This window comes from Pseudorca crassidens, chromosome 2 (assembly GCF_039906515.1).
Source record: "Pseudorca crassidens isolate mPseCra1 chromosome 2, mPseCra1.hap1, whole genome shotgun sequence".
Classification (NCBI taxonomy): domain Eukaryota; kingdom Metazoa; phylum Chordata; class Mammalia; order Artiodactyla; family Delphinidae; genus Pseudorca; species Pseudorca crassidens.
The window spans coordinates 153,143,411-153,165,146 of NC_090297.1; the positions used below are offsets into that span (position 1 = coordinate 153,143,411).

At 37.3% G+C, this 21,736-nt stretch overlaps 1 protein-coding gene across 50 annotated transcripts in view; it reads left to right on the forward strand.

Annotated features, from left to right (window-relative positions):
- Positions 1-21,736, forward strand: part of LOC137219987 (uncharacterized) — a 134,821-nt gene that overhangs the window by 9,922 nt on the left and 103,163 nt on the right. For 27 of the 50 annotated variants that reach the window (XR_010941353.1, XR_010941348.1, XR_010941370.1 and 24 more), the window contains one exon: positions 2,443-2,485. The exons of 19 other annotated variants lie outside the window; for them this stretch is intronic. Coding sequence is in view for 4 of the 31 variants with exons in the window: in XM_067729430.1 (XP_067585531.1) it covers positions 2,443-2,485 (43 nt within the window). In the remaining 27 variants the exon portion in view is untranslated. 4 more of the 50 variants (XR_010941357.1, XR_010941356.1, XR_010941352.1 and 1 more) reach the window with 4 other exon arrangements.

Here is a 21,736-nt window from a genome sequence, read left to right on the forward strand (position 1 = left end):
GTTCATTTGTGTCATATTTTAGATTCCACATATAAGTGGTATCATGGTATTTGTCTTTCTCTTTCTGACTTACTTTGCTTAGTATGATAATCTCTAGCTGCATCCATGTTGCTGCTGCAAATGGCATTATTTCATTCTTTTTTTATGGCTGAGTAGTATTTCATTGTATATATGTACCACATCGTCTTTATCCATTCATCTGTTGATGGACATTTAGGTTGTTTCCATGTCTTGGCTATTGTGAATATTGCTGCTGTGAAGATCAGGGTGAATGTGTCTTTTTGAATTATAGTTTGGTCTGGATATACGCCCAGGAGTGGGATTGCTGGATCATATGGTAGGTCTATTTTTAGTTTTCTGAGGAACCTCCATACTGTTTTCCACAGTGGCTGCACCAACTTACATTCCCACCAACAGTGTTGTAGGAGGGTTCCCTTTTCTGCACACCCTCTCCAGCATATGTTATTTGTAGACTTTTTAATGATGGCCATTCTGACTGGTGTGAGGTGGTACCTCATGGTAGTTTTGATTTGCATTTCTTTAATAATTGGCAGTGTTGAGCATCTTTTCATGTGCCTATTGGCCATCTGTATTTCTTCTTTGGAGAAATGTCTCTTTAAGTCTTCTGCCTATTTTTTTGATTGGGTTGTTTGCTTTTATTGTCATCAAGTTGTATGAGCTGTTTGTATATTTTGGAAATTAAGCCCTTGCTGGTCGCATCATTTGCAAATATTTTCTCCCATTCTGTAGGTTGTCTTTTCATTTTGTTTATGGTTTCCTTTGCTGTGCAAAAGCTTGTAAGTTTGATTCGGTCCCCTTTCTTTATTTTCATTTTTATTTCTATTGTCTTGGGAGACTGACCTAAGAAAACATTGGTATGATTTATGTCAGAGAATATTTTGCCTGTGTTCTCTTCTAGAAGTTTTATGGTGTCATGTCTTATGTTTAAGTCTTTAAGACATTTTGAGTTTATTTTCGTGTATGGTGAAAGGATGTGTTCTAACTTCACTGGTTTATATAAGGCTGTCCAACTTTACCAACACCACTTGCGGAAGAGACTGTCTCTTTAACTGAGGTGTGTGGGTTTATTTCTGGGCTCTGTATTCTGTTCCATTGATCCATATGTCTGTTTTTGTGCCAATACCACGCTGTTTTGATTACTGTGACTTTGGAGTACTGTCTGAGTCTGGGGTGGCTATGCCTCCAACGTTGTTCTTTTTCTTCAGGATTGCTTTGGCAATTGTGGGTCTTTTATGGTTCTGTATGAATTTTAGGATTATTTGTTCTAATTGCGTGAAAAATGTCATGGGTAATTTGATAGGGATCGCATTAAATCTGTAGATTGCTTTGGGTAGTATGAGCGTTTTAACAATACTAATTCCTCCAACCCAAGAACATGAGATGTCTTTCCATTTCTTTGAATCATCTTCACTTTCCTTTATTAATGTCTTACAGTTGTCAGCGTATAAGTCTTTTGCTTTCTTGGTGAGGTTTATTCCTAAGTATTTTATTTTTGGGGTTGTGATTTTAAAAGGCATTGTTTTTTTACATTCCCTTTCCGATATTTCATTGTTGGTATAAAGAAATGCAACCAATTTCTGTATGTTAATCTTGTATTCTGCTACCTTGCTGAATTCGTTTATCAGTTGTAGTAGTTTTCATGTAGAGTCTTTAGGGTTTTCTCTATATAGTATCATATCATCTGCATCTAATGACAATTTTACCTCTTCCTGAAGGAATTAATCTTGAAGTTCTACTAAGACTTTTGGGATACCTGTTTTAATGAGCCACTACTTCCTGCCTGAGATTGCACTATGCACCAGAGATTCTAGAATTAGCATAATAAAACTAATAATGCAAACAACAGCAACAAATCTTCACGAACCTTCCTTGCAAGGAAGTAGAGTCCACTGGAAAAACAGACAAGTGAAACACACATTCAAAATGGCAGTGATTCTCAAACATTTATGTGCTGAAAAATCATGCAATTACTAGACCCCTTCTCCAGCTGGTCAGGTGTAAGGTCCTGTAACTCTGTTTTTGGTGAATGCCTCCAGTAGAGTCTGAGACAGATGTTCTCAGTTGTCGTCAACCTTTAGTGTGCATCAGATTTGCCTGAGAATATTGTTAAAACACAGATTGCTGGGCTCCAGTGCCAGAGTTCTAACCAGTTCCCAGGTGTGGCTGATATTGCTGGCCCAGGGACCACATTTTGAGAACCACCTTTCAAAACTCTGCAGTATGCGGTTGTGTGTGTTGTGAATGAGACGGGCCCAGAGAACCAAAGGAGGGCAAAGGGACTCTGCCCTAAATTAGTCAAAGGTAACAATAGCAGCTAGAATTGATTGACCCAAGAAAAACTTGTAAGAACTTTACCTGCATTTGCTCATTTAATCCTTTCAGTAAGGTACATAGGTGCTACTTAGTGTTCCTCTTTTACAGGGGTGTCCAGAGAAGGTAACTACTTTGCCCACGTCCTAAACTGGTAAGTAACAGATTAAGAATTCAAGTCTAGGAAGTCTGATTCCAGAGCCCACACCTCTACCCTTTCTGCATGTAGAGAGGAGTAAAGGGTTGTCAGTGAAGCCTTCCTGGGGGCCCTGGCCTCTGAGTGTAGATAGAAGGATGAGTGGACATAAAGATCATTATTTGTGTGTGGTGGGGGTAGGGGAGGAAGTATGAGGGCTTCCAGAAGAGCCCGCCCTCCCCATACATCTGCTGTAAGCAAGTCTGATGATCAGGAGTCCGGAACATGAGTATGACTATGGCATACTGAGAAGGGTTCTAGAACCCTGAGGTTAGAGTTCTGGATCAGTTAGTAGGTAACAGAAGGTGAATGAGTGATATTTACCTTACTTTCCACGGGTAGCAGGAAGTTTAGAGATAGTCCCTCTAGCGTTAGTCCAGCTGCTGAAGGGCATCACCAGGGGACTGGGTTGCTTCACTCTTCCAGCTTCCACATCTCTAGCACGTCCACATAGCTTCAAAGTGACCCCAGAATCTCCAATAGTGTTCCAACAATTTGGGCAGGAAGAAAGAAAAGGAAAAAAAAAAGAAATTAAGTAAGAAAAAAAAGGAAGTGTCTAACTCAGAGAGCAAATTTTTTACCACAGATGGTCAGCAGACTTGCACTTAGATCTCATCAGCTCGGATTTTAAACTGGCCACCTTAGCCTTAAGGATAATGGGGTCTCCTAAACCAGGGCTCTGTTAGTAAGGAATAAGGAGAGAGTGGTACTGATTAGCAGTGCCTGCTGTCCCAAACAAATATTATCCCCAAACTATTTTTTTTTATCCTATATTTTACTTTAAAGAATGGAGGGGAAACATTATGTATCTGTAAATAGCCTTTTAGAAAGGGTACAATTATATAGTTATACAACCCCCTGGAGGGCTCCTTTCTTCTAAAATCTCTTTAAAAACTGTTCAAGGTTAAGGACATTTTTATCTTAATTTAGTAACTTGCAGTCGATTATCTTGGAATGACATCCTCTCTCTGCAGATGTTCTGTCAGGCTTTAGAAAATTCTAGAAGTGGACAGAGAAGTGTTATGGTACATGTATTTGCAATATGCACGTCTTTGAAATGAAATCCATTTAGGGACCAAAAGGCATTTCATGTCTTTGCTATACATTTTCACATATTTGCCTTTCCAGAATTCCTTTGAGCAAATCTGTTAGATGTAACCCATCCGTTTCTCCCATCTGAATTCTTTATTACTAAACATTCTTCAGTATGCTCTCACTCCCCTCTGTCAAAGGCGTTTCTCTGGGTCCTCACCCTTCTCATCTCATATGTGAATGCGTATCTTAAACTGAAGCAACAGTCTGCTATGACTTCTCCATAACTTGAAGAACCCGTCTTTGTGGGAAAAAAAGTAGACTTACTAACTTAAAAGGTAAAATGCGCGCAATGTTTCTGAGAATTAAAAACTAAGATAAAAACATAAGCAATGGAAAAAACTTACAGTGGATCCTTTTCAAAGACTATTTTACAGAGAAGGCAACTGAGGTTTAAAGAAAAAATGCGTTAGTTAAACACTAAATAATGAACCTTAAACCTCAGTGGAGCAACACATGGACAGTTCATTTCTCACTCACTCAGGAGTGTAGTATGGACTTTGGTGGTCTGAGGGTCAGTTTTCTGCTCAGTTATTCAGGGACCCACCACCTTCATCAAGTGGCTCTACGTTTGTCCTAAAAAGGAAAGGAGAGAGGAAGCTGCAAGCTACAATTATCAACTCGTTATCCTTCAGACATAAACTCTTCAGGTCACCTCTGGTCACATTCTTTGGGATAGAACCATACCCAGATGCAAGCGGAGATGGAGAATGTTGTTCCTATCTTGGTCCTAGTGATGCCTCTACAGGCTGGAGGAGCTGATTAAAGTGTAGTCAACAGCTCGTTGTTTCTGCCACAATGAGTGATTAGCCTAAGACTGTGGATTAATTATGTGTGTGTGTCACATATACATATAATACACACAAACATATATATGTGTGTGTATATATACATTTTTTAGCATGAGTTGACACATGGGGCTTCTGCCGTATCAAAAGAGTACAAACTGCCTCTTGTTGCTTTTTCTTAATTGAAGTTGACTACTACTATCTATTTCCCTTCATTTTGCTATCTCCCCCCCGCCCCCGCGCCTTTCAGTATTATATGAAAATTCTGAAAGAAAGAATTTCAAAGTTTCCAGTGCTTTTAAAGGTAATAGAATACTCAGACCTTAACAATTTTCCTGTGTGAAACGTTTGCCAGACTAAAATAGTTAACTTATGAAAAGTAAATTTAGATTGATACAAAAGAGAAAATAAGCTGTTTTTTTTTTTTTTTACACAAATACCCTGAGCCAGGGTGGAAAATAAATGGAAAACTGGAGGAATTTAGATCCTTTTGTTGTAAATTTAAATATTTTTAATTGTAAAAATAATACAGGCTCATTGCAGAAACTCCAAAATTGGAAGGATTTAAAGAAAAAAGGAAAAATAACTCAAAATCCCATTTCTGATAAATCATCTCTGTAACATTTTTGAGGGTATCTTTTGAAACTTTTTTGTGACGGGGTGCATATAAATACAATGCAAGTATAAAATACCTTTAATTATTATATCAAACTACAAAACAGTTCTATAACATTTCTATTTAGTAATATAAGTATGATTACTCATCACCTAATAAAAATCTGCAGCATCATTTTTAATGGTTGAACAGCATTCTATTATTTACTTAACCAGTCCCTACTGTTCAACATTTAGATTATTCCTGTTTTGCTTTGCTAAACAATGAGACAAGCATCCTTGTTCATATGTCTTTGAGCATTTGTTTATTTCCTTAGAATGGACTTCTAGAACTTGAATGGCTGGTTGTCAGTTCTGGTACATACTGACATATTGTCTTCCAGAAAGGTTACCGTGCTTTTTATTTCTACCAAGAATTTAACATCCAGTGTGGTTTCTTACACACACTCATCAGTACCAGTATTATCAATATCAATACCAGTATTATCAAGTTTTTTAAAACTTTGTCAATTCTAATCAGTAAAATATGACACCTGAATTATTTTATTTGTATTTCTTTGATAATAATAGCAAGGTTGAACATATTTTCATATCTTTATTGGCTGTTAATACTTTTTAGTTTGTGACTTTATGACATCCATTTTTCATCGATGTATAACAACCTTTTATATATCAGTGTGTTTATTTTGTTGTTTGTTGTCAATGCAATTTTTTTCTCTTTATTAATTTTTATTTTGTGTGTGTTGAACTTCTTTAATACTGTCAAGTCTATTCAAAAACCCTTTAATGAACACAACAAATGTGGAAAATCAGTCATTCTCCTGCATTTTGTAATCAATTTATTTCCTTTTGGGCAGTATGGAAATGTAAGTTCTTATTTCATCTTATGGTTGGAAAGAATCTATTCCCTCGGAAAGGGATTATAGTCTCCATGATGCAGTAATGGGACATTTTATAGGGTAGGCAGGGTCTACAGAAGAAAAAACCCTAAATCACACTCCATTGGTGGTTGCCTTATTTATAAAAATGGCATTTGAGGTTGTGTGACTGCCATTAGGCAAGCAAAATTAATTTTTAGCATGAAGTACTCCTATCAGCAAGAACAGCCTAGGATAGGCTAGCAGTAAGAAGTGAGGGGTTATGGGATTGGGGCATAGCCTCTGTTTCCTCCAATGCAGCTGGAAATTTAAACTCTGGGGCTCCTGCTTGATCCAATCAGCCCAGCTAGTATGTGTTGCCAGGTAGGGTGAATAGACTCAGAAGTACAAGAGCTCATCCTTGGTCCCCTCTGGAAATGAGCAGAGAATACTGTGTCAAGCAGAGGTGATCAGTCCATGGTCTGGAGACTTGGATCTCCTCACATAGTCCTTAAAGTCAGGGTGAGACAAAATGCCAATACAAATTATATTGATGACAGTATCAATGAGGTGACATTGAGTCCTTTGACCTAACGTGTGTCTGCAGTATGCCATCCATTAGTAAATGGGCAAAGCCATTTGACAGATCTATCTGATACAATGAATGAATCTGACACTCATATTTTGAAAAACTGAAAATGTATCCATTTGTCAAGAACAGTGGCTACTTGTTCTGCTTTATTCCCCCTGGTAGAACTAGGTAACATTGCAGGCAGTAAGACGTTCCGGCATTTCACCCTGGAGTAGCCCCAAAACTGAAGAAGCTGTCTTATCAGTAGTTAGCTCCTTGTCACCAAGAATATTAAAGTAGATTTGTATGATTAGCAAATTAAAGAGACTGTAGTGCCTACCGCTACTGTATTCACTAAGGCACCCAAGTTATTCTAAAGAAATCCTAATAATACATTAGGACCGTTTTGAATATTTTTATTCGACTAGCCGTAATCTTCTAGTTATAACATCCATCACCATTTTGACCACTGAAACTTGGCCTTCTTTTCTTACAGCCTAGCCCTGTGGTCTTGGGCTAATCAGTAACCTGCTTAGATACAATTTTCTTCTTATGAAATAGAAACAATATTATATGCTTTGAAGGACTGCAGGAAGATGAGCTGTAATGTTTATCAAGTGCCTAGTAAGTAGCCTGGCCCATAATAAATACTTGGCTAATTGTAGATGTTAGTTTCATTTTTAGTTTTATTTCCAAACATTGCTCTTTACTTTTGGAACTCTAAAATTTGTTTTGAGAGTGGAGGACTTGTTGTTTGGATTCCTCCAACACTCTCTGTATATTCTGTACTTCTATCCCTACATCATTTATATTAATGGAATAAATGATCTTTGGTCTGGTGATTCCAAGGTGACGAGGAGCTAAGTGGAGGTTCAGTATACACCTGGAAGTATGGATTTTCATGCCCAGTGCAAATGTGGGAAAGGCATTATTCCCACATTATAAAGGGGGTAAAGACCTCCAACTTGAGGAGACTGTGGGTTGAGAGATGAGAGATTTACAGGTACTGTGTTTATCCTACAGGGTACCACAGGGGCTTTTATGTTCTGTAGCAAGAATTTGCACCTTATACCCTTGTAGTTAGAAGTAAAGCATACCACATAACTAATATCTAGTAAGCATTAGAGTTAGAATAAATACCATTTATTTAACGTTTCCTTTGTGTTAAGCATTTTACAGTTACAACATATGGATGGATACTATATTGTAATGGTTAAGAGTGTAGTTTTTTGAGCTGGATAATCCTGGATTGGAGTCTCATCTTTATTACCTCTTTTTTTTTCTGTTTTATTGAGGTATAATTGACAAAATTGTAAGATAGTCAAAGAGTATATCATGATGATTTGATATACATATGCGTTGCAAAAGGATCCTTCCCATCACGTTAATTAATACATCTAACAGCTCATGACACCTTTTTCCTTTTTTTCTTTTTTTGGTGAGAACACTTAAGTTCTATTCTCTCAGAAAATGTTAGTTATACAATACAGTATTATTGACTGTAGTAACTATGTTATACAGTAGCTCCTCAGACCTTATTCATCCTGCAGCCGAAAGTTTGTACCCTTTTACCAGTCTTCCCCTCTTTTCCCCACCCACACCCCAGCCCCTGGCAACCAGTTTTCTACTCTTGTTTCTATGAGTGTGGCTTTTTTTCTTTTTAGATTCCATATATAAATGATATCATTCGTATTTATCCTGTCTGGCTTATTTCATCAGCATAATGCACTCCTGTTTCATCTATATTATCACAAATGAAAGGATCTCCTTCATTTTTTTAAGGCTGAATAATATTCCATTACCTCTTAAATGAGTGACTTTTGGTACATTGTTTACACTTTCTAAGCCTCAGGGTTTCTTTTCTTCTGTAAAAAAAAGTATATATATATATATATATATATATATACACTAACAGGTTATTTTCTGATATGTGGAATGTTTGTTGAATCAACAAATAATTAGTTGAGATCATAAATGTGACACTTAGCACTGTATTAACATTTATTAATACTCTCCCTGTTAATTTCTACAATAAATTGTATAATAAGTAACAATAATAATAGTACTACTAGTAGTTTTAGAAAATGCATAGGATGTGCCAGGCATCATATACTGTACTACCCTTCTTCATGTGTACCACAACTTACATGTGGATATCATCTTCCTCGTTGTTTCCTTTAAAGAAAATTGAAGCTCAGCAAGATTGAGTAGCTTGCTCCAGATGTGAACTCAGGTCTGAATCACTCCACATATAGGTTCTTAATGACTCCATGTCTTTAATTCCGCATCTGCATTTGTTTGTTGTTGTTGTTTTTAACTTTCCAAGCATCTGATCTGAAATTCCTTTCTCTTTGGGGAATTTTCCACTTTGTGGGTCTTGGTGAGAAACAGAGCCTTCCTCTCGTTATACAAGCTGAACATGTCAGATACACTGTTTACTCACATGCTCAGTCTCCCTTACAGATGGAAAACAGTCGGGCGACCTCGGGTTGGCCAACTGCACCCCTCTCTTGGATTTTGAATGACAAATAAATGATGTAAAGAAGCAAGGCCAGCAGTGCTGGGTCAACCTCCTGTTTCCTGTTCCTGCTTGGTAGCAAGGCCAGCTGGGACTTATAACATCACTTTGGCCTGATCCTATAATTGCAATAGCATAGCCTTGGCTTTCGGTTGTTTAATCTGCTTCCAGTTACTGAGACCTAACCATAAACTTCCAAAAGTTTCCTTTTCTGCTCAAATTAGCCGTATCTGGTTCCTGATGATTACAAATAAGACCTTTCCTGATATACAATGGTGACCTACTTATCCAGGCAGATGTAACATCGTCCTGGCAGGGACAGAGGGCAGGCAAGTTCCTTGAACAGCTGAACAAGAAGAAAAAGACCTAAGAAGGAAGAACTGAAGCCAGTTCTGCTTGTGTTATAATTCTACCCGCAGCTGCCTCTGTTTCACAGACCACATGCTAAAGGACCGTGTCCCTTCCGCTGTAACAGACGAGCAAAGTAGACCCAGGCCTTCCAACCCAGAGACCAGCTGAGCTGTACCGTGGACAATCTAGGATGTGAAAGACTTCACTCAATGTCTTTGTCACTTGACACATTGTTCCTCTCTTTGGGAAGTAGCTTCTTTGTGTGACAAGAATATGCTAAACCAACACTTAAGTGGACACAGGTGAAAGATGCCAAAATTAGCTACAGAAAAAAAGGCGTAAAGACTTGTATTTTCTGTTATTTGAAGGCGTTAAGACCCCACGTAGAATATGAGTCCTTTAAAGGAAAGTTGTGAATGGCCCAGGGAATGTTGAATTTCCATGTGGCAATATGTTCTTGATCGGTCGTGATGATGATGATAGTAGCATCAGTAGCATTTATCAGTGTTTCCTGGGTGAGAGGCACTTTATCCTAATGACCTTTTATCCCCATGACGACCCTGTGAAGGAGGAAATACTGTTTCAGCATCTTCAGGGTTTTTCTTTCTTTTTTTTTTTTTTAATCAGGAATTTATCCTAGATCACAGTTGGGTGGTAGAACGACCAGAACTGGACACTAGCCTTTCCTGAATTCCCAGAGTGTGATCTTAGCAGTTGTATTGCCTGATGCAGAGCCATGTAAATGTTGCCAAAGCAATGAAACGTGTACCTATTTCTAACAGATTCTAACTCAGAAGCTCTGGGGTTAAGTGCAGAGTTGTTGAGTGTGATCGTCTTTACAGACAGTAGACAACTTAAGAGAAGTTGTTTAAAAGTATATTTGCATATTGCACTACACTGTCATATCTGTGATTGGTTAGCTATTGAGTAACTAACACAAATCCCAATCCCATCTCTAATCTCATTCATCTCTTGTATGATATTTGACCTAATTGAGGCAGTTTTTTTGTGTTCTTTCCCACAGACACACATCGAACATCCAAAACATTCTTACCATTTGTGAGCATATTCTCTTAGTTATTTAGGAGTTGAGTAAGAGTGAGAGAGAAGGGCTTCCCTGGTGGTGTAGTGGTTGAGTGTTCTGCCTGCCGATGCAGGGGACGCGGGTTCGTGCCCCGGTCTGGGAAGATCCCACATGCTGCGGAGCGGCTGGGCCTGTGAGCCATGGCTGCTGAGCTTGCGCGTCCGGAGCCTGTGCTCCGCAACGAGAGAGGCCACAACAGTGAGAGGCCCGCGTACCGCAAAAAAAAAAAAAAAAAAGAAAGAAAAAGAAAAAAAAGAGTGAGAGAGAAAAAGACACATAAATATGAAATACGGTCATCATTTTTTTAATATCCTTTATGTTGTTAATCCCTCTTAGCAATTACTGCCATTCACTCATTTGTAGTATTTGGGGTATAGCAGTTTATTCGCACAGCATTTTTACATATGGCTTATCATTTGTATTCTATTTTAATAACACTAATAATTATAGACTATTGACAAACTCATCAGACCCTACATATTTATTTCAAAATCATGAAAATAAGGTGGAAAATGAGGTGTAAAGTGGAAAATCTATGTGTGTGTTTTCATTGGTGGAATGAGGAGCTACCTGAATATCACTCCTTTAGCTTTTCCTTCAAATGGTGCACTTTTTCCTCCATGCATAGGAGTCACTTCCATTAGGTAAACAGTAGTCTTGAGGGCAAACCTCAGAAGTAGAAACAGGAGAACTTTTCAGTTATGGTAAAATCAAACATATTTTTCTTCAGTAGTGAAAAAAAAATTCTTCATGAGAAGTTCAACCACCATGAGTTCCATGGTGAATAACTTTCCCCTTATAGATGCAACTTCCCCCAGAATTCTGAGAAATGTCGGTAGTAGAGAGGGGTGTTGCATACACCTGTTTCATTTCCCTCTGACTTTTCCTTCTCCTTTCTCTATTGACATTAAAATCTATGGTGAAAGCACATAGTAAGCAGTCTAGGACAATTGATAATGACATTTGATCTAAATCTCCAAAGTCTATTTTAGATGGGGATGCTATGAGAGTCACAGGAGGGGAAAAAATCTAGAATTATTCTTATGTGATCAGATGTTCTAAAATAACAAAAGCAAATCTTATTTCTAGCTAATAAAATAGCATTCCTTATATGATGTCATATTATGGCAGAAAAGAAATATATGCGTCTATTTCCTTCTATATTAAAACTGCTAAGGAGTGGGGACCAATGAACTAAATCAATTGTTTTGGGTTCAGGTTGTAGTTTTTAGTAGCCATCCTTCTTAGCAAGTTTTCAGAAGCAAATGTAGTTGGTTTACTATCACCACTAAATGTGCAATTGTGTAGATTTGTGGAAAAAAGTATTATCAAATATATATACTTTAAAATGACTTGTGTAAATTTATCTATTCATATTATTATTCTCCCCAAGTAAATCAAAATCTACTATATACTGTTTTTTTCTTCTATAGCTTAATAGGGGAATGTATGTTGAAACTTATTCAAATATTTATTAGGTGTCTACTAAGTGCCAGGCACTCTACTAGGCAGTAGAGATGTTGTATTAGAGGTGGAAAATGTCCTTGACCTCCAGAACTGATACTCTTGTAAGAGAAATACTGGGTCAAACTAAGTCAACAGTTTCTTTGCTACAGAGCTTTTTACGAGTCTTGTGAATTATGAGTCTCTGATAAGGAGATGTAGTGGACAACAGATCCCAAATTTATTTGAAATCTTTTCCTTCATGGACTGTCTCATAGGATTTATGATCCACTGAACACACCTGGAGAGACACTAGTATTCTGCAGTGGTTAGTTAATTGTTTTCTATTAAACAACTACATACTGAATCCATGATATTATTATCTGGATTTTTTGGAGGATACAATGATGTACATGGCCACTGTGATGATAAGGGGGGGTCCAGTTTAGTTAAGAAGAGAAACCACAGGAGTTATAACTTAATGTAACAAAGAAACACACACACATATACATATATTTATATGTAAATTACTATTTATCTAGTATACAATGTCTTCTGAAGAAGATAGAGTTTTTTGTAACTTGGGATCTCACAGGAGGTTTCACAGAGAAAGTAGACCCTGAGCTGGGCAGAATTTCAGTAAGTTAATTTGGTTCTGACCGTACGATAAAATCAGGTATCTGCACTGGTCAATCTGACCTTGATGGAACAGCATTCCATTTGCAGGGAATAGTGTGATCAAACATGCAGTGGTGGAGATTGCCAGCTTGTAATATTCCAGTACCTGGAAAGTGTTGGAACATCTGCTTTCTCCACGGTCTAGAAAAGTGAATCTCGAGTGAAATGCACGTATAATGGAGGCCAGTGCTCTTTGCTTTGTACACTGCTTTGATTCTACAACATGCAACAATGTAGTGATCTGTTTCATTTTGTCATTATTCGAGAGGGTTCTTAGTAACAGGAGTGGAAAAGGAAGACCTCTCTTCCTGTGTTTCTGCCCCATGCTCTTAAGCCAGAAAAGGTACCAACATCACTGACCTGACCTTGTCTCAGGTATCTATCAGGATCTACTAGAATCATTCTAGTGAAAGGTAACTAGACGTCCAAAGGACTTAAAAGATACACTATAACCTTTGTATACTTTATATACCTGGTGAAACAAAAATGTCACCTGAGTGGTCCCCTTCCCGAGAAATACCAGTATGTTTTTCCAGTGCATGGCAGAACTTTGCAGGTAAAACTGGGATAAAGGTGAAGAACAGTCTTAAAATTCTAGTCCTTGAACAGCACCTAACACACAACAGGTTTTCAATAATCTTAGCAACGGTATTCACAAATAATGACCATCAGCGTAACTGCTCTTTTGTGCCAAAATACATTACCATATTACTTTTTTTCCTTCAGCTTTACAACTTGGGTTCTATTATTGTTTCCATTTTACAGATTAGGAAAGTGAGGCTCAGAGATGCTAAGTCACTTGGGCAAGGTCACAGAGCTTGTAGGAGATAAACTGCACCCTTACTGTTGGATCCTACAAACCAGACCATAATTTAAGTCCTTCAAAATATACCTCAGAACATTTGAGTAAATTAATGAATAAATCCTTCTAGTCAGACTGACCAGATTATTATATCAGCTATAAGTGGAGGAAAGTCATAATCATAGTTAGACAGTTAATACAGTAATTTACTTGCTTTGAATTTTCTAAATGATGTTTAGCTGGTAGTTTCATGATGATAACCATCGAATAAAAACAGGCATATTTTGGTGTTTGGAATAAGATCTCATATTGAGTAAAATACATATTGATTCCTAGACCTATATGATGTGAGTAACAGATGACATTGAGATGCCATCTAGAAGTACTCCTGTGCAGTTCATCATGTCAACCCAGCTAATAATTTTAGAATGTTCAGAGTGAATAATATATGCAGCCATAAAGCATATTTCTAATCAATGCAAATAATATTTTTCCTATGCTAAACCCAGAGTTAAGTTATAACACGCATCATAAGATTAATGGGCCATTTTTTCTTCATCACTTTGCTAAATTACTTAGTCTGGAAACCATTCAGAAGGTTGCGGATTGGAGCTGAGCAGTGGTAGTGAGACTGTGCCTCTGATGATGAAACTATTTCCACCCCGACCCCTACCACTCCCTTCTTGGGAAAGAAGGCAACATTTCTCCTAGAAAAAGTCACAGGTTCATAAGCTGGCTTGTATAATACGTTTGGAGGAATAGTGTGTCTTTTAAGCAGAGCCTATCTCGGCATATAAAATAATTTTTACCTACCATTTAATGAAATTAACTCTCACTTTGAGGCTAGGTCTTTTGCCATTTGACTCCTGGATCACGTCTATGGATATATTTTTTTCTTGAGATGAAGTGTGAACCCAAAATAGTATCCATCATTCAGTCTATCTAGCTGATGTACATCATCTGAAGCACAAGCTCCCTGAGGCCAGGCACTTTATCTGCTCTATCAGTGTAGCCCTGATGCCTAGTGTCTAGCTTTTGGAGATTCTTAATAAACATTTGTACTGAATAAGGTATGTATATGGTGAGCAAAAGTTGGCTTCCCATTTTACAGTCAAGAGTATCCCACTCATGTTCTGTGAACACTGGATAGCAGAATCTTACTATGTTATTTTTCTGTTCCCTTTGCAAGTTTCCTGAAAGGGCATTCCTGTCCTTAGAATGTCCATCTCCTCCTGTCTTCCTGGAGAATAACTCTTCTTTCTTAAATACTTAGTCCCATTATAGACTCTTTAAGATTGAATGTATTACCTCCTTACAAACAGAAAAATGCAGTGCTTTTTTTTTTGGACATTTATCACCAGAAAATTATTCTAACACCTGAAATTCTGGACCTAAAATGCCTGGACTAGTGGTTCTCAAAGTCTGGTACCCAGGCCAGCACACCAGCTGCACGTAGGAATTTTTAGAAATGAAAGTCTTGGGCCCTGCTCCAGACCTACAGACTCAGACACTCTGGGGGTGGGGCCCACTACCTGTTTCAGCAAGCTCTCTTGGTGATGCTGATGCATACCCAAGTTGGAGACCCACTGCTTAGACCTAGAGCTTAAGGTTTAGGCTTTGGACAGATCTGAGTCCTAAACACTACTGAGACACTGGAGTGACCATGAGCAAGTTACTTCTGGGAACCTCTTACCATCTGTGTGCCTTGCTTAGCTAATAGTGATTTTAATTAATTAGAATAATGCACACGGTGTACTCAAGAGAGTAACCAAAGCATACTTTATGTTCCATAAATTCTAGTTGTTTACCATTATCATCAATCAGAGCTTACTGACACATCCTGAAGACATTCTTCTAATAAGTGTAATAATGTGGTTTATAAAATTAACAGCTTAGAAGAGCATATTACGAAGTTCATCAGACAGGGTCTCAGCAGGAAATCAGGGGTACATCAGTAAGGATAAATTGAGCCCAATGTAGAGAATCAAGAGAGAGTGTAGTGCCCTGGGTTCAGTAAAAGTGTGGCTACTTTATAGGAGATGAAAGAGAAAGGAAGCCTTGCTGGAGAGAGAGTCCTGCCCAAAGATGCTGTGACGCCCCACAGAGAAGCACTATACGTTAGTTGGGGGATGCAGCCAACTCCCAGCAATTTGGCAAGAATTAATACCCTAACTTCACTCCCCTCCTTCGTTCCCTACAATCTTCTATTGGTACTCTTCATTGGTGAGCCAAAAGGAAGCCAGAGCAAGGACACTTACTAAGATAGGCCATGCAAGCCATCCATATAGAGTTGGGTGGAGAAAGGATGTGGAAGGGCAAAGAGGACATATTTCCCACAGGTGGTGAGCGAGCTGTAAAATCACTCGCCCTTCTAACATCATTGCCATTGCAGGAGCATGGAGGAGCAAGTGGTTAGTTCTGACTTGGCAGATCCAGGAGACTGCAGGACAGAACTGGTATATGAGTTGGGCTTTAAAGGTAGATTTGAATTTTAATGGAGAGTATGGAGTAAGAAATGGTGAAGAACCAAGGGAAAGGGAGATTCATTGCAAATGGAGAAAAGAAAAGTGGCATAAAGATAAGAAAAGTCAAGACTTATGGAAGAGATAGCAAATACTCTGCGTGTGACTGGAGCAGAGAATGGGTAGACGAAGGCTGGAAGTTAAGATGAAGTCATCCTTGAATAACATTAAAGTTTCCTCCTTTAACCTCAATTTCCACCTTCTACTCCCTTCACTAACATTGGAAAATTAAAAGTGAATTTGACTGGGTTGGTGACAATGGCAGTATGAAGCAAAGAGAGGAGAATAAGAGTGAAAAATTTAGTAGTACCTTGGTGAAGCTGGGTAAATGATGGGTGGTGGTGTCACGTCAAAGCATGGGCAAGTGATTGTGACAAACATAGGCTTATTTCTTGACTATATGACTTCAGTTAAGGTACTTAAGCCCTCTAGGCTGCAGTCTCCCAACCTGTAAAATGGGGATAAAACCTCACTTCCTCCAAGGTTTCTGTGAGGATCTAATGAGAAATGGAAGTAAGAGTTGAGTCCAGTAATCAGTTTTTAATACATATAAACTAATGTGAGGATAAGGGTAAGAATACTTGCTATCATTTATTGAATACTTATTATGTGTCCAATATTGTGCTAGTCTATTTACATATCTTTTCTCACTTAGCTTTCTTTTCTCTTATCTGCCTTTCTATAGGCAAGAGATAACTGATGGCTCAGTTATGAGGAAACCCAGTTGTGAGGAAAATGTCAGAGGGAAAATGTACCAGAAAGTTAATTCCTAATGGATCTGTCAGCCTTAAACAGAGCATGTCTGTGCTAAAATGTGTAAAATATCTGTGCTAAAACTACTCAGTTGGACAAGTTTTGATAAAGTATTAACTTCATGAATAGGCATAAACAGCTTGGAGCTTTCTGGAGGGTATGTGGTAATATTAGTATTGGTGTGATGACTTTTGAAAGTTCTATGGCGTATAGAAGTCAAAAAGAAGACCCGGAAAGGGGGAAAACTCTCTCTGAAAGTTATTGGGGAAGTCTGGCTAGTAAGACTCCAAAAGGGAGAATCAGTAAGAGGCCAGGTTATTCATAGGCCTTCTAAGAATGTGTCCATGAGAAATATTTACAATGATTGGATGCCGGAATAAAGGAGAACACTGGCTCCATAAATGGTAACTTATTTTATACAAACAGGCTAATGATAAAAATAATGAAAATCTGATGGATTTTTGAGAGTTTCATTGACCAAACTGAGACAAAAGTGCATAACAGCTAGATGCTCATAGTTTTAATCAGTTCACTTTGGAGTCAAGCAAAGAGAGCACCTGAAATGATAAGGGACGTTTATGCAAGGTCACAAAGATTTTTGGTGGTGCATTTGGGATATAAACCCATTTCCGTAAGAATTCTTTCAGAAGTCAAATGTTTGCTTGTCAAAAATAGCATGAACTTACTTCCAGGAAAAGTTCCTAAGAAAAAATAATTTGAGTAATGAAGAACACTGATGTAACAGTTAATTTAAGAACCCAGAAATAGAGGTAAAGAGTAAAGCAATTATGGGTTAAGAGTCTGCATAAATTCCCCTGGAAGGGGGATATGGTCAGAGATGGCAATTTGAAAACAGTGAGTCACCAAAAGTAAAAGTTTAAATTACAAGCTGTTTTGGGGGTCTTCAAGAGAGATTTTATAGATTGAACAACAACAGCAGCGAGGATAAGATATAACGCTCTCACGTAGACTGCAGCCTGAAAAGAAAGCATTGCAGAAAAGCCACATCATCCTGAATTTACATTTCCGTGCATTTGAATAGATTGGAGAGCAGTAAAGTTGTTTTAAGAGCGAGTGATTTAAGTCAGCCAGCTTGTGAATAATACGAGATACTTTTGCATTTACATTAACTTATGTCCATAAATAACGAATTTTAACAATGAACAAAATCCATAATCCTGATAATGCTAAGAAAACTGGAAAGATACCTTTACCTTGAAAAGACAGGATAAAGAAGACAGCATAGAAATTTAGGGAGATTGCAGTTTTGGAAAAATCATATTAACATTTATTAGCTGCTACAGCTTTGAAATGTGATGATTTAAAGAAAGAAGTAGACTCTTGATTTCTAAAAGGTAATGTGTTGGCTGAAAGAGAAGAGAATCTTGTTGAGACCTAAAGTGTTCTTTTAAGGATATATTTCAATGTCATTTCAAAAAATAAACACATTTCCCATAACAAAATAGTGAGGTTACTGGAATAATGCAGGTGAAAGCTTTTTGGCCCGAAGGAGTTCCATCCTTTGGAACAAAGTTTTATTGTTGAACACACCATGACCCAGGCCTGTGAGTGCCAGCACAGTGGCTGTTTTTACAAGATCTGGTACAGTATTCACAGTAGTTCTGGCCTTAGCACTAGGCAAGGATCATTCTTTTTGTATCTTCCTGATTGCTTCCTCTACAGAAATGGGATAATTCCTCCTCTTCTAAACTGGAAAGTAGTTTCTTCCCTCAATAAAACTAGTTTCTTCTCCAGGTTGAGCTTTTCCAACTCTTAGAGGTCTAAAATGAATGATATGAAACATACTATATTTGCATCTATTTTTATTTAAGAGTTATCTAAGGAGATTTATCTAATTAAATAGGAATTTCCTAACAGATGCCAAAATAAACAATCAACAAGTTTTCTTTAGAGATCATATATATTATATAACAAGATCCACCTAAGAGTTAAAATATAAATAGGTATAAAATTTAACTATTTGAAGATAATTTTTCTTCTTACCACTGAAGCAATAAGCAGGTAGTAGTACAATTTGGGGAAAACAATATTTCTGGCTTTTGTTTGTTTTATTTTAATTTGTGATATTCATGAGATCTTTTATGAAGCCTTTGGGTATATAGTAAAATTCATGGGTTTTTAACTTTGTATTGACTCGTATTTTTGTAGGTTTTAAATTTTTCTTCTGGCTTTAATTTATACTATCTCCTTTTACTTTTTCATTTAGAAATAACGTATTTTTCTCAGGATTGCAATCTCAGTGCAGTCCTCTACTTTTCTGTTTGTTGGACGTTCTCTTAGACGTCTACATTTTTGTCTAGTTAGTACATTTCTAGTTTTTTATACAATTGATAAGAACTCTTTAATCTTATGAATTCTTTATATTTTCTCTTTGGAGACAAGACTTATAGGGATTTCCTTGGGCTTAAACTAGAAATAAAAACGAATTTGCACATGAAATGTTGAAGGCTTTGTTACAAAGTGGGTTAACATTATATGTATGTTTGAAATAAACTACTTCAACCAGAGCACCTAGCTGTTAACCTCCAGATTAATATCTGTCATAAAATATGTGCATGCCTCCAACACATGGCATTGCCTCCTATTACTGTATGTCCAGGAGAAATTGCTTTGTCTTGTAGCAAAAGACATTAGCTCTTTGCACATTTTTTTTTTTTTTAATGACAGCTATCCAAAAATCAAGCTGAACCCTTGTATGTGAGGACAGAAAAGGACAATGTTTAGACAGGTCTAATATCCAGTTGTACCTTTCAGTCACTTAGAGAGAAGGCTTAGACCCCTGAAGCCCAAAGTCACAGGTTTTTTAGGATTATGGTGGTATATACCTCCAGTTTATAGAAAAGAAATGCGTTGTAGAAAATCCAAGTTAAATTAGGACTAAAATCCAAGTTAAATCTAGAACTAAAGTTTTACTGCCCCAAATACTTGTAAACTCTAGGTTACTGCTCTGTTGTCCATTTCATCAGTTGCAGAATATTCAAGTTCATCTTTCAATGCTAACAAGAACATAAAAATGCATTATGTCTAAAAGCAGAACATGATTGCCAAGCCAGATCTGCGCATTACCTGAGAGTCTGGGGGGCCACCCAAGCGGCATCTACTTGTTTGCTACTGACCTTCAGTTAGACTTGCTCAAGAATTGTTACAATGTAATAACATACACCCTTAGGTACTGGTGAGTTTATTGAAAACACACAGCAAATGTGCACACACACACACACATACCCACCAGCACACCAGCATGCACCTACTCTAGAGCCTAGAATTTTAAGAGTCAGAACTTTTTATTTGCTTCTGGATTAAGATGGACCCTGTATTTCCTCAGCATGCTAATTAGAAACTCTATAAACAATTCAAAACCAGCTTCTTAAAATTCTGTTTGAAAAAAATTGATGTTAAATATTATCCTCAGAGAGTTCTACTCTGACTTTTCAAATTGTTTTTTTCTCCCTTCATGGGATAAACAGTTAGGGTTTCTTTTTGTTTGTTTTTTTATCTCTCATTGTAAAAAATTCTATCTTAAAAGCTGATTTATTATTTCTTCCTTAGCATGGATGACATGGGAACAAAGATGATATTTCATCAGTCTTGTTTTTATTTAAGTTGAAAGGTTATATATTTCTACTATCTACTGCAATAATGCTAAATATTTTTATAGTGCTTGTAAATCTTATGACAGTATTTTTTTAGCTTGTATTTAAGGCGTTTACTCAAAAGGGACCATGTGCCTCAGTTCATGTCACTCTATCAATCAGTGTGTATGGTCACTCTATTTTCTAATACTTTTAAGATTGGTTTTGGCCCCGACGTTCCTCTGCCAGATTTATTTCCTTTATTTTCCCCTATATAGCACCATTTGGACCATTTAATATGTAATTTCCCAACTCACCTTTCATAGTTATTTTAAACATGTGTATATATTTGAAATACCGAATTGTTTTGTATTTTCTAATTTTTGCAAAAGTAGTATCGACTAAAAATCACATCCTATTCTTTTATTTTTTCTACACAAAATTATTGTTTTAAAATGTGTCTGTGTTGCTCCATAGAAATTATTGCTTCTGGCCACTGTCTAATATTCCACCATACGTTAATACCATGTTTTGCTTATCCATTACCCTGGTGATACATACTTAGGCTATTTTCAACATTTTATGTCCACCATAAAGCATTAATACACTCTTTCCACATGTCCCCTTGAGTAACAGTGCAGAGTAGCAGGGCAGCCGTGGAATGGCTGAGGTAGAAGTCATATATATGCCTTATTTCACAGATTCCTCCCCAGAATAGCTGTACCATTTTCCCGCACAAGCAATACTTGGAATTTCTCTCTTGCCATATCCTTTGTCACCACATGCTGTTAATCTGCATTTTTTAAAATTAATTAAGTTATTTATTTTTGGCTGCACTGGGTCTTCGTTGCTACACTCAGGCTCTCTCTAGTTGCAATGAGAGGGGTCTACTCTTCGTTGCGGTGCGCAGGCTTCTCATTGCAGTGGCTTCTCTTGTTGCGGAGCACAGGCTCTAGGCGCGCGGGCTCAGTAGTTGTGGCTCCCAGGCTCTAGAGCGCAGGCTCAGTAGTTGTGATGCGCAGGCGTAGTTGCTCCACGGCATAATTTGCATCTTAACTTCTGGAAAATTGGCGTGTGTGGATTCATAGGAAGTAAGGTGTTTTAATTCTGCATTGCTCTGATTCTAGAAAAGTTAGGTCTTCATATACTTTCTTGCTATTCATGTTTTCCATTCTATGAATTGCCTATCATGACCTTTGCTCATTTTTCTATTGAGTATTCTGTGTCTTTAGAGATGTAGAAGTTTTTGTATTCAGATGTTGAGTCCTTTATTGGGGTTTAGATAATGTATATGTCTTCTACCCATCAACTGTTTTTCAGTCTGACTTTGGTATCCTTTATTGTACATAAAATTCTAATTTTTTATTAAAGTATAATTGATTTACAATATTATGTTAATTTCAGGTGTACCACATGGTGATTCAATATTTTTATAGATTATGCTCCATTGAAAGTTATTATAAAATATTGGCTATATTCCCCATGCCCTACAATATATCCTTGTATCTCGTTTATTTTATACATAGTTGTCTGCACTTCCTA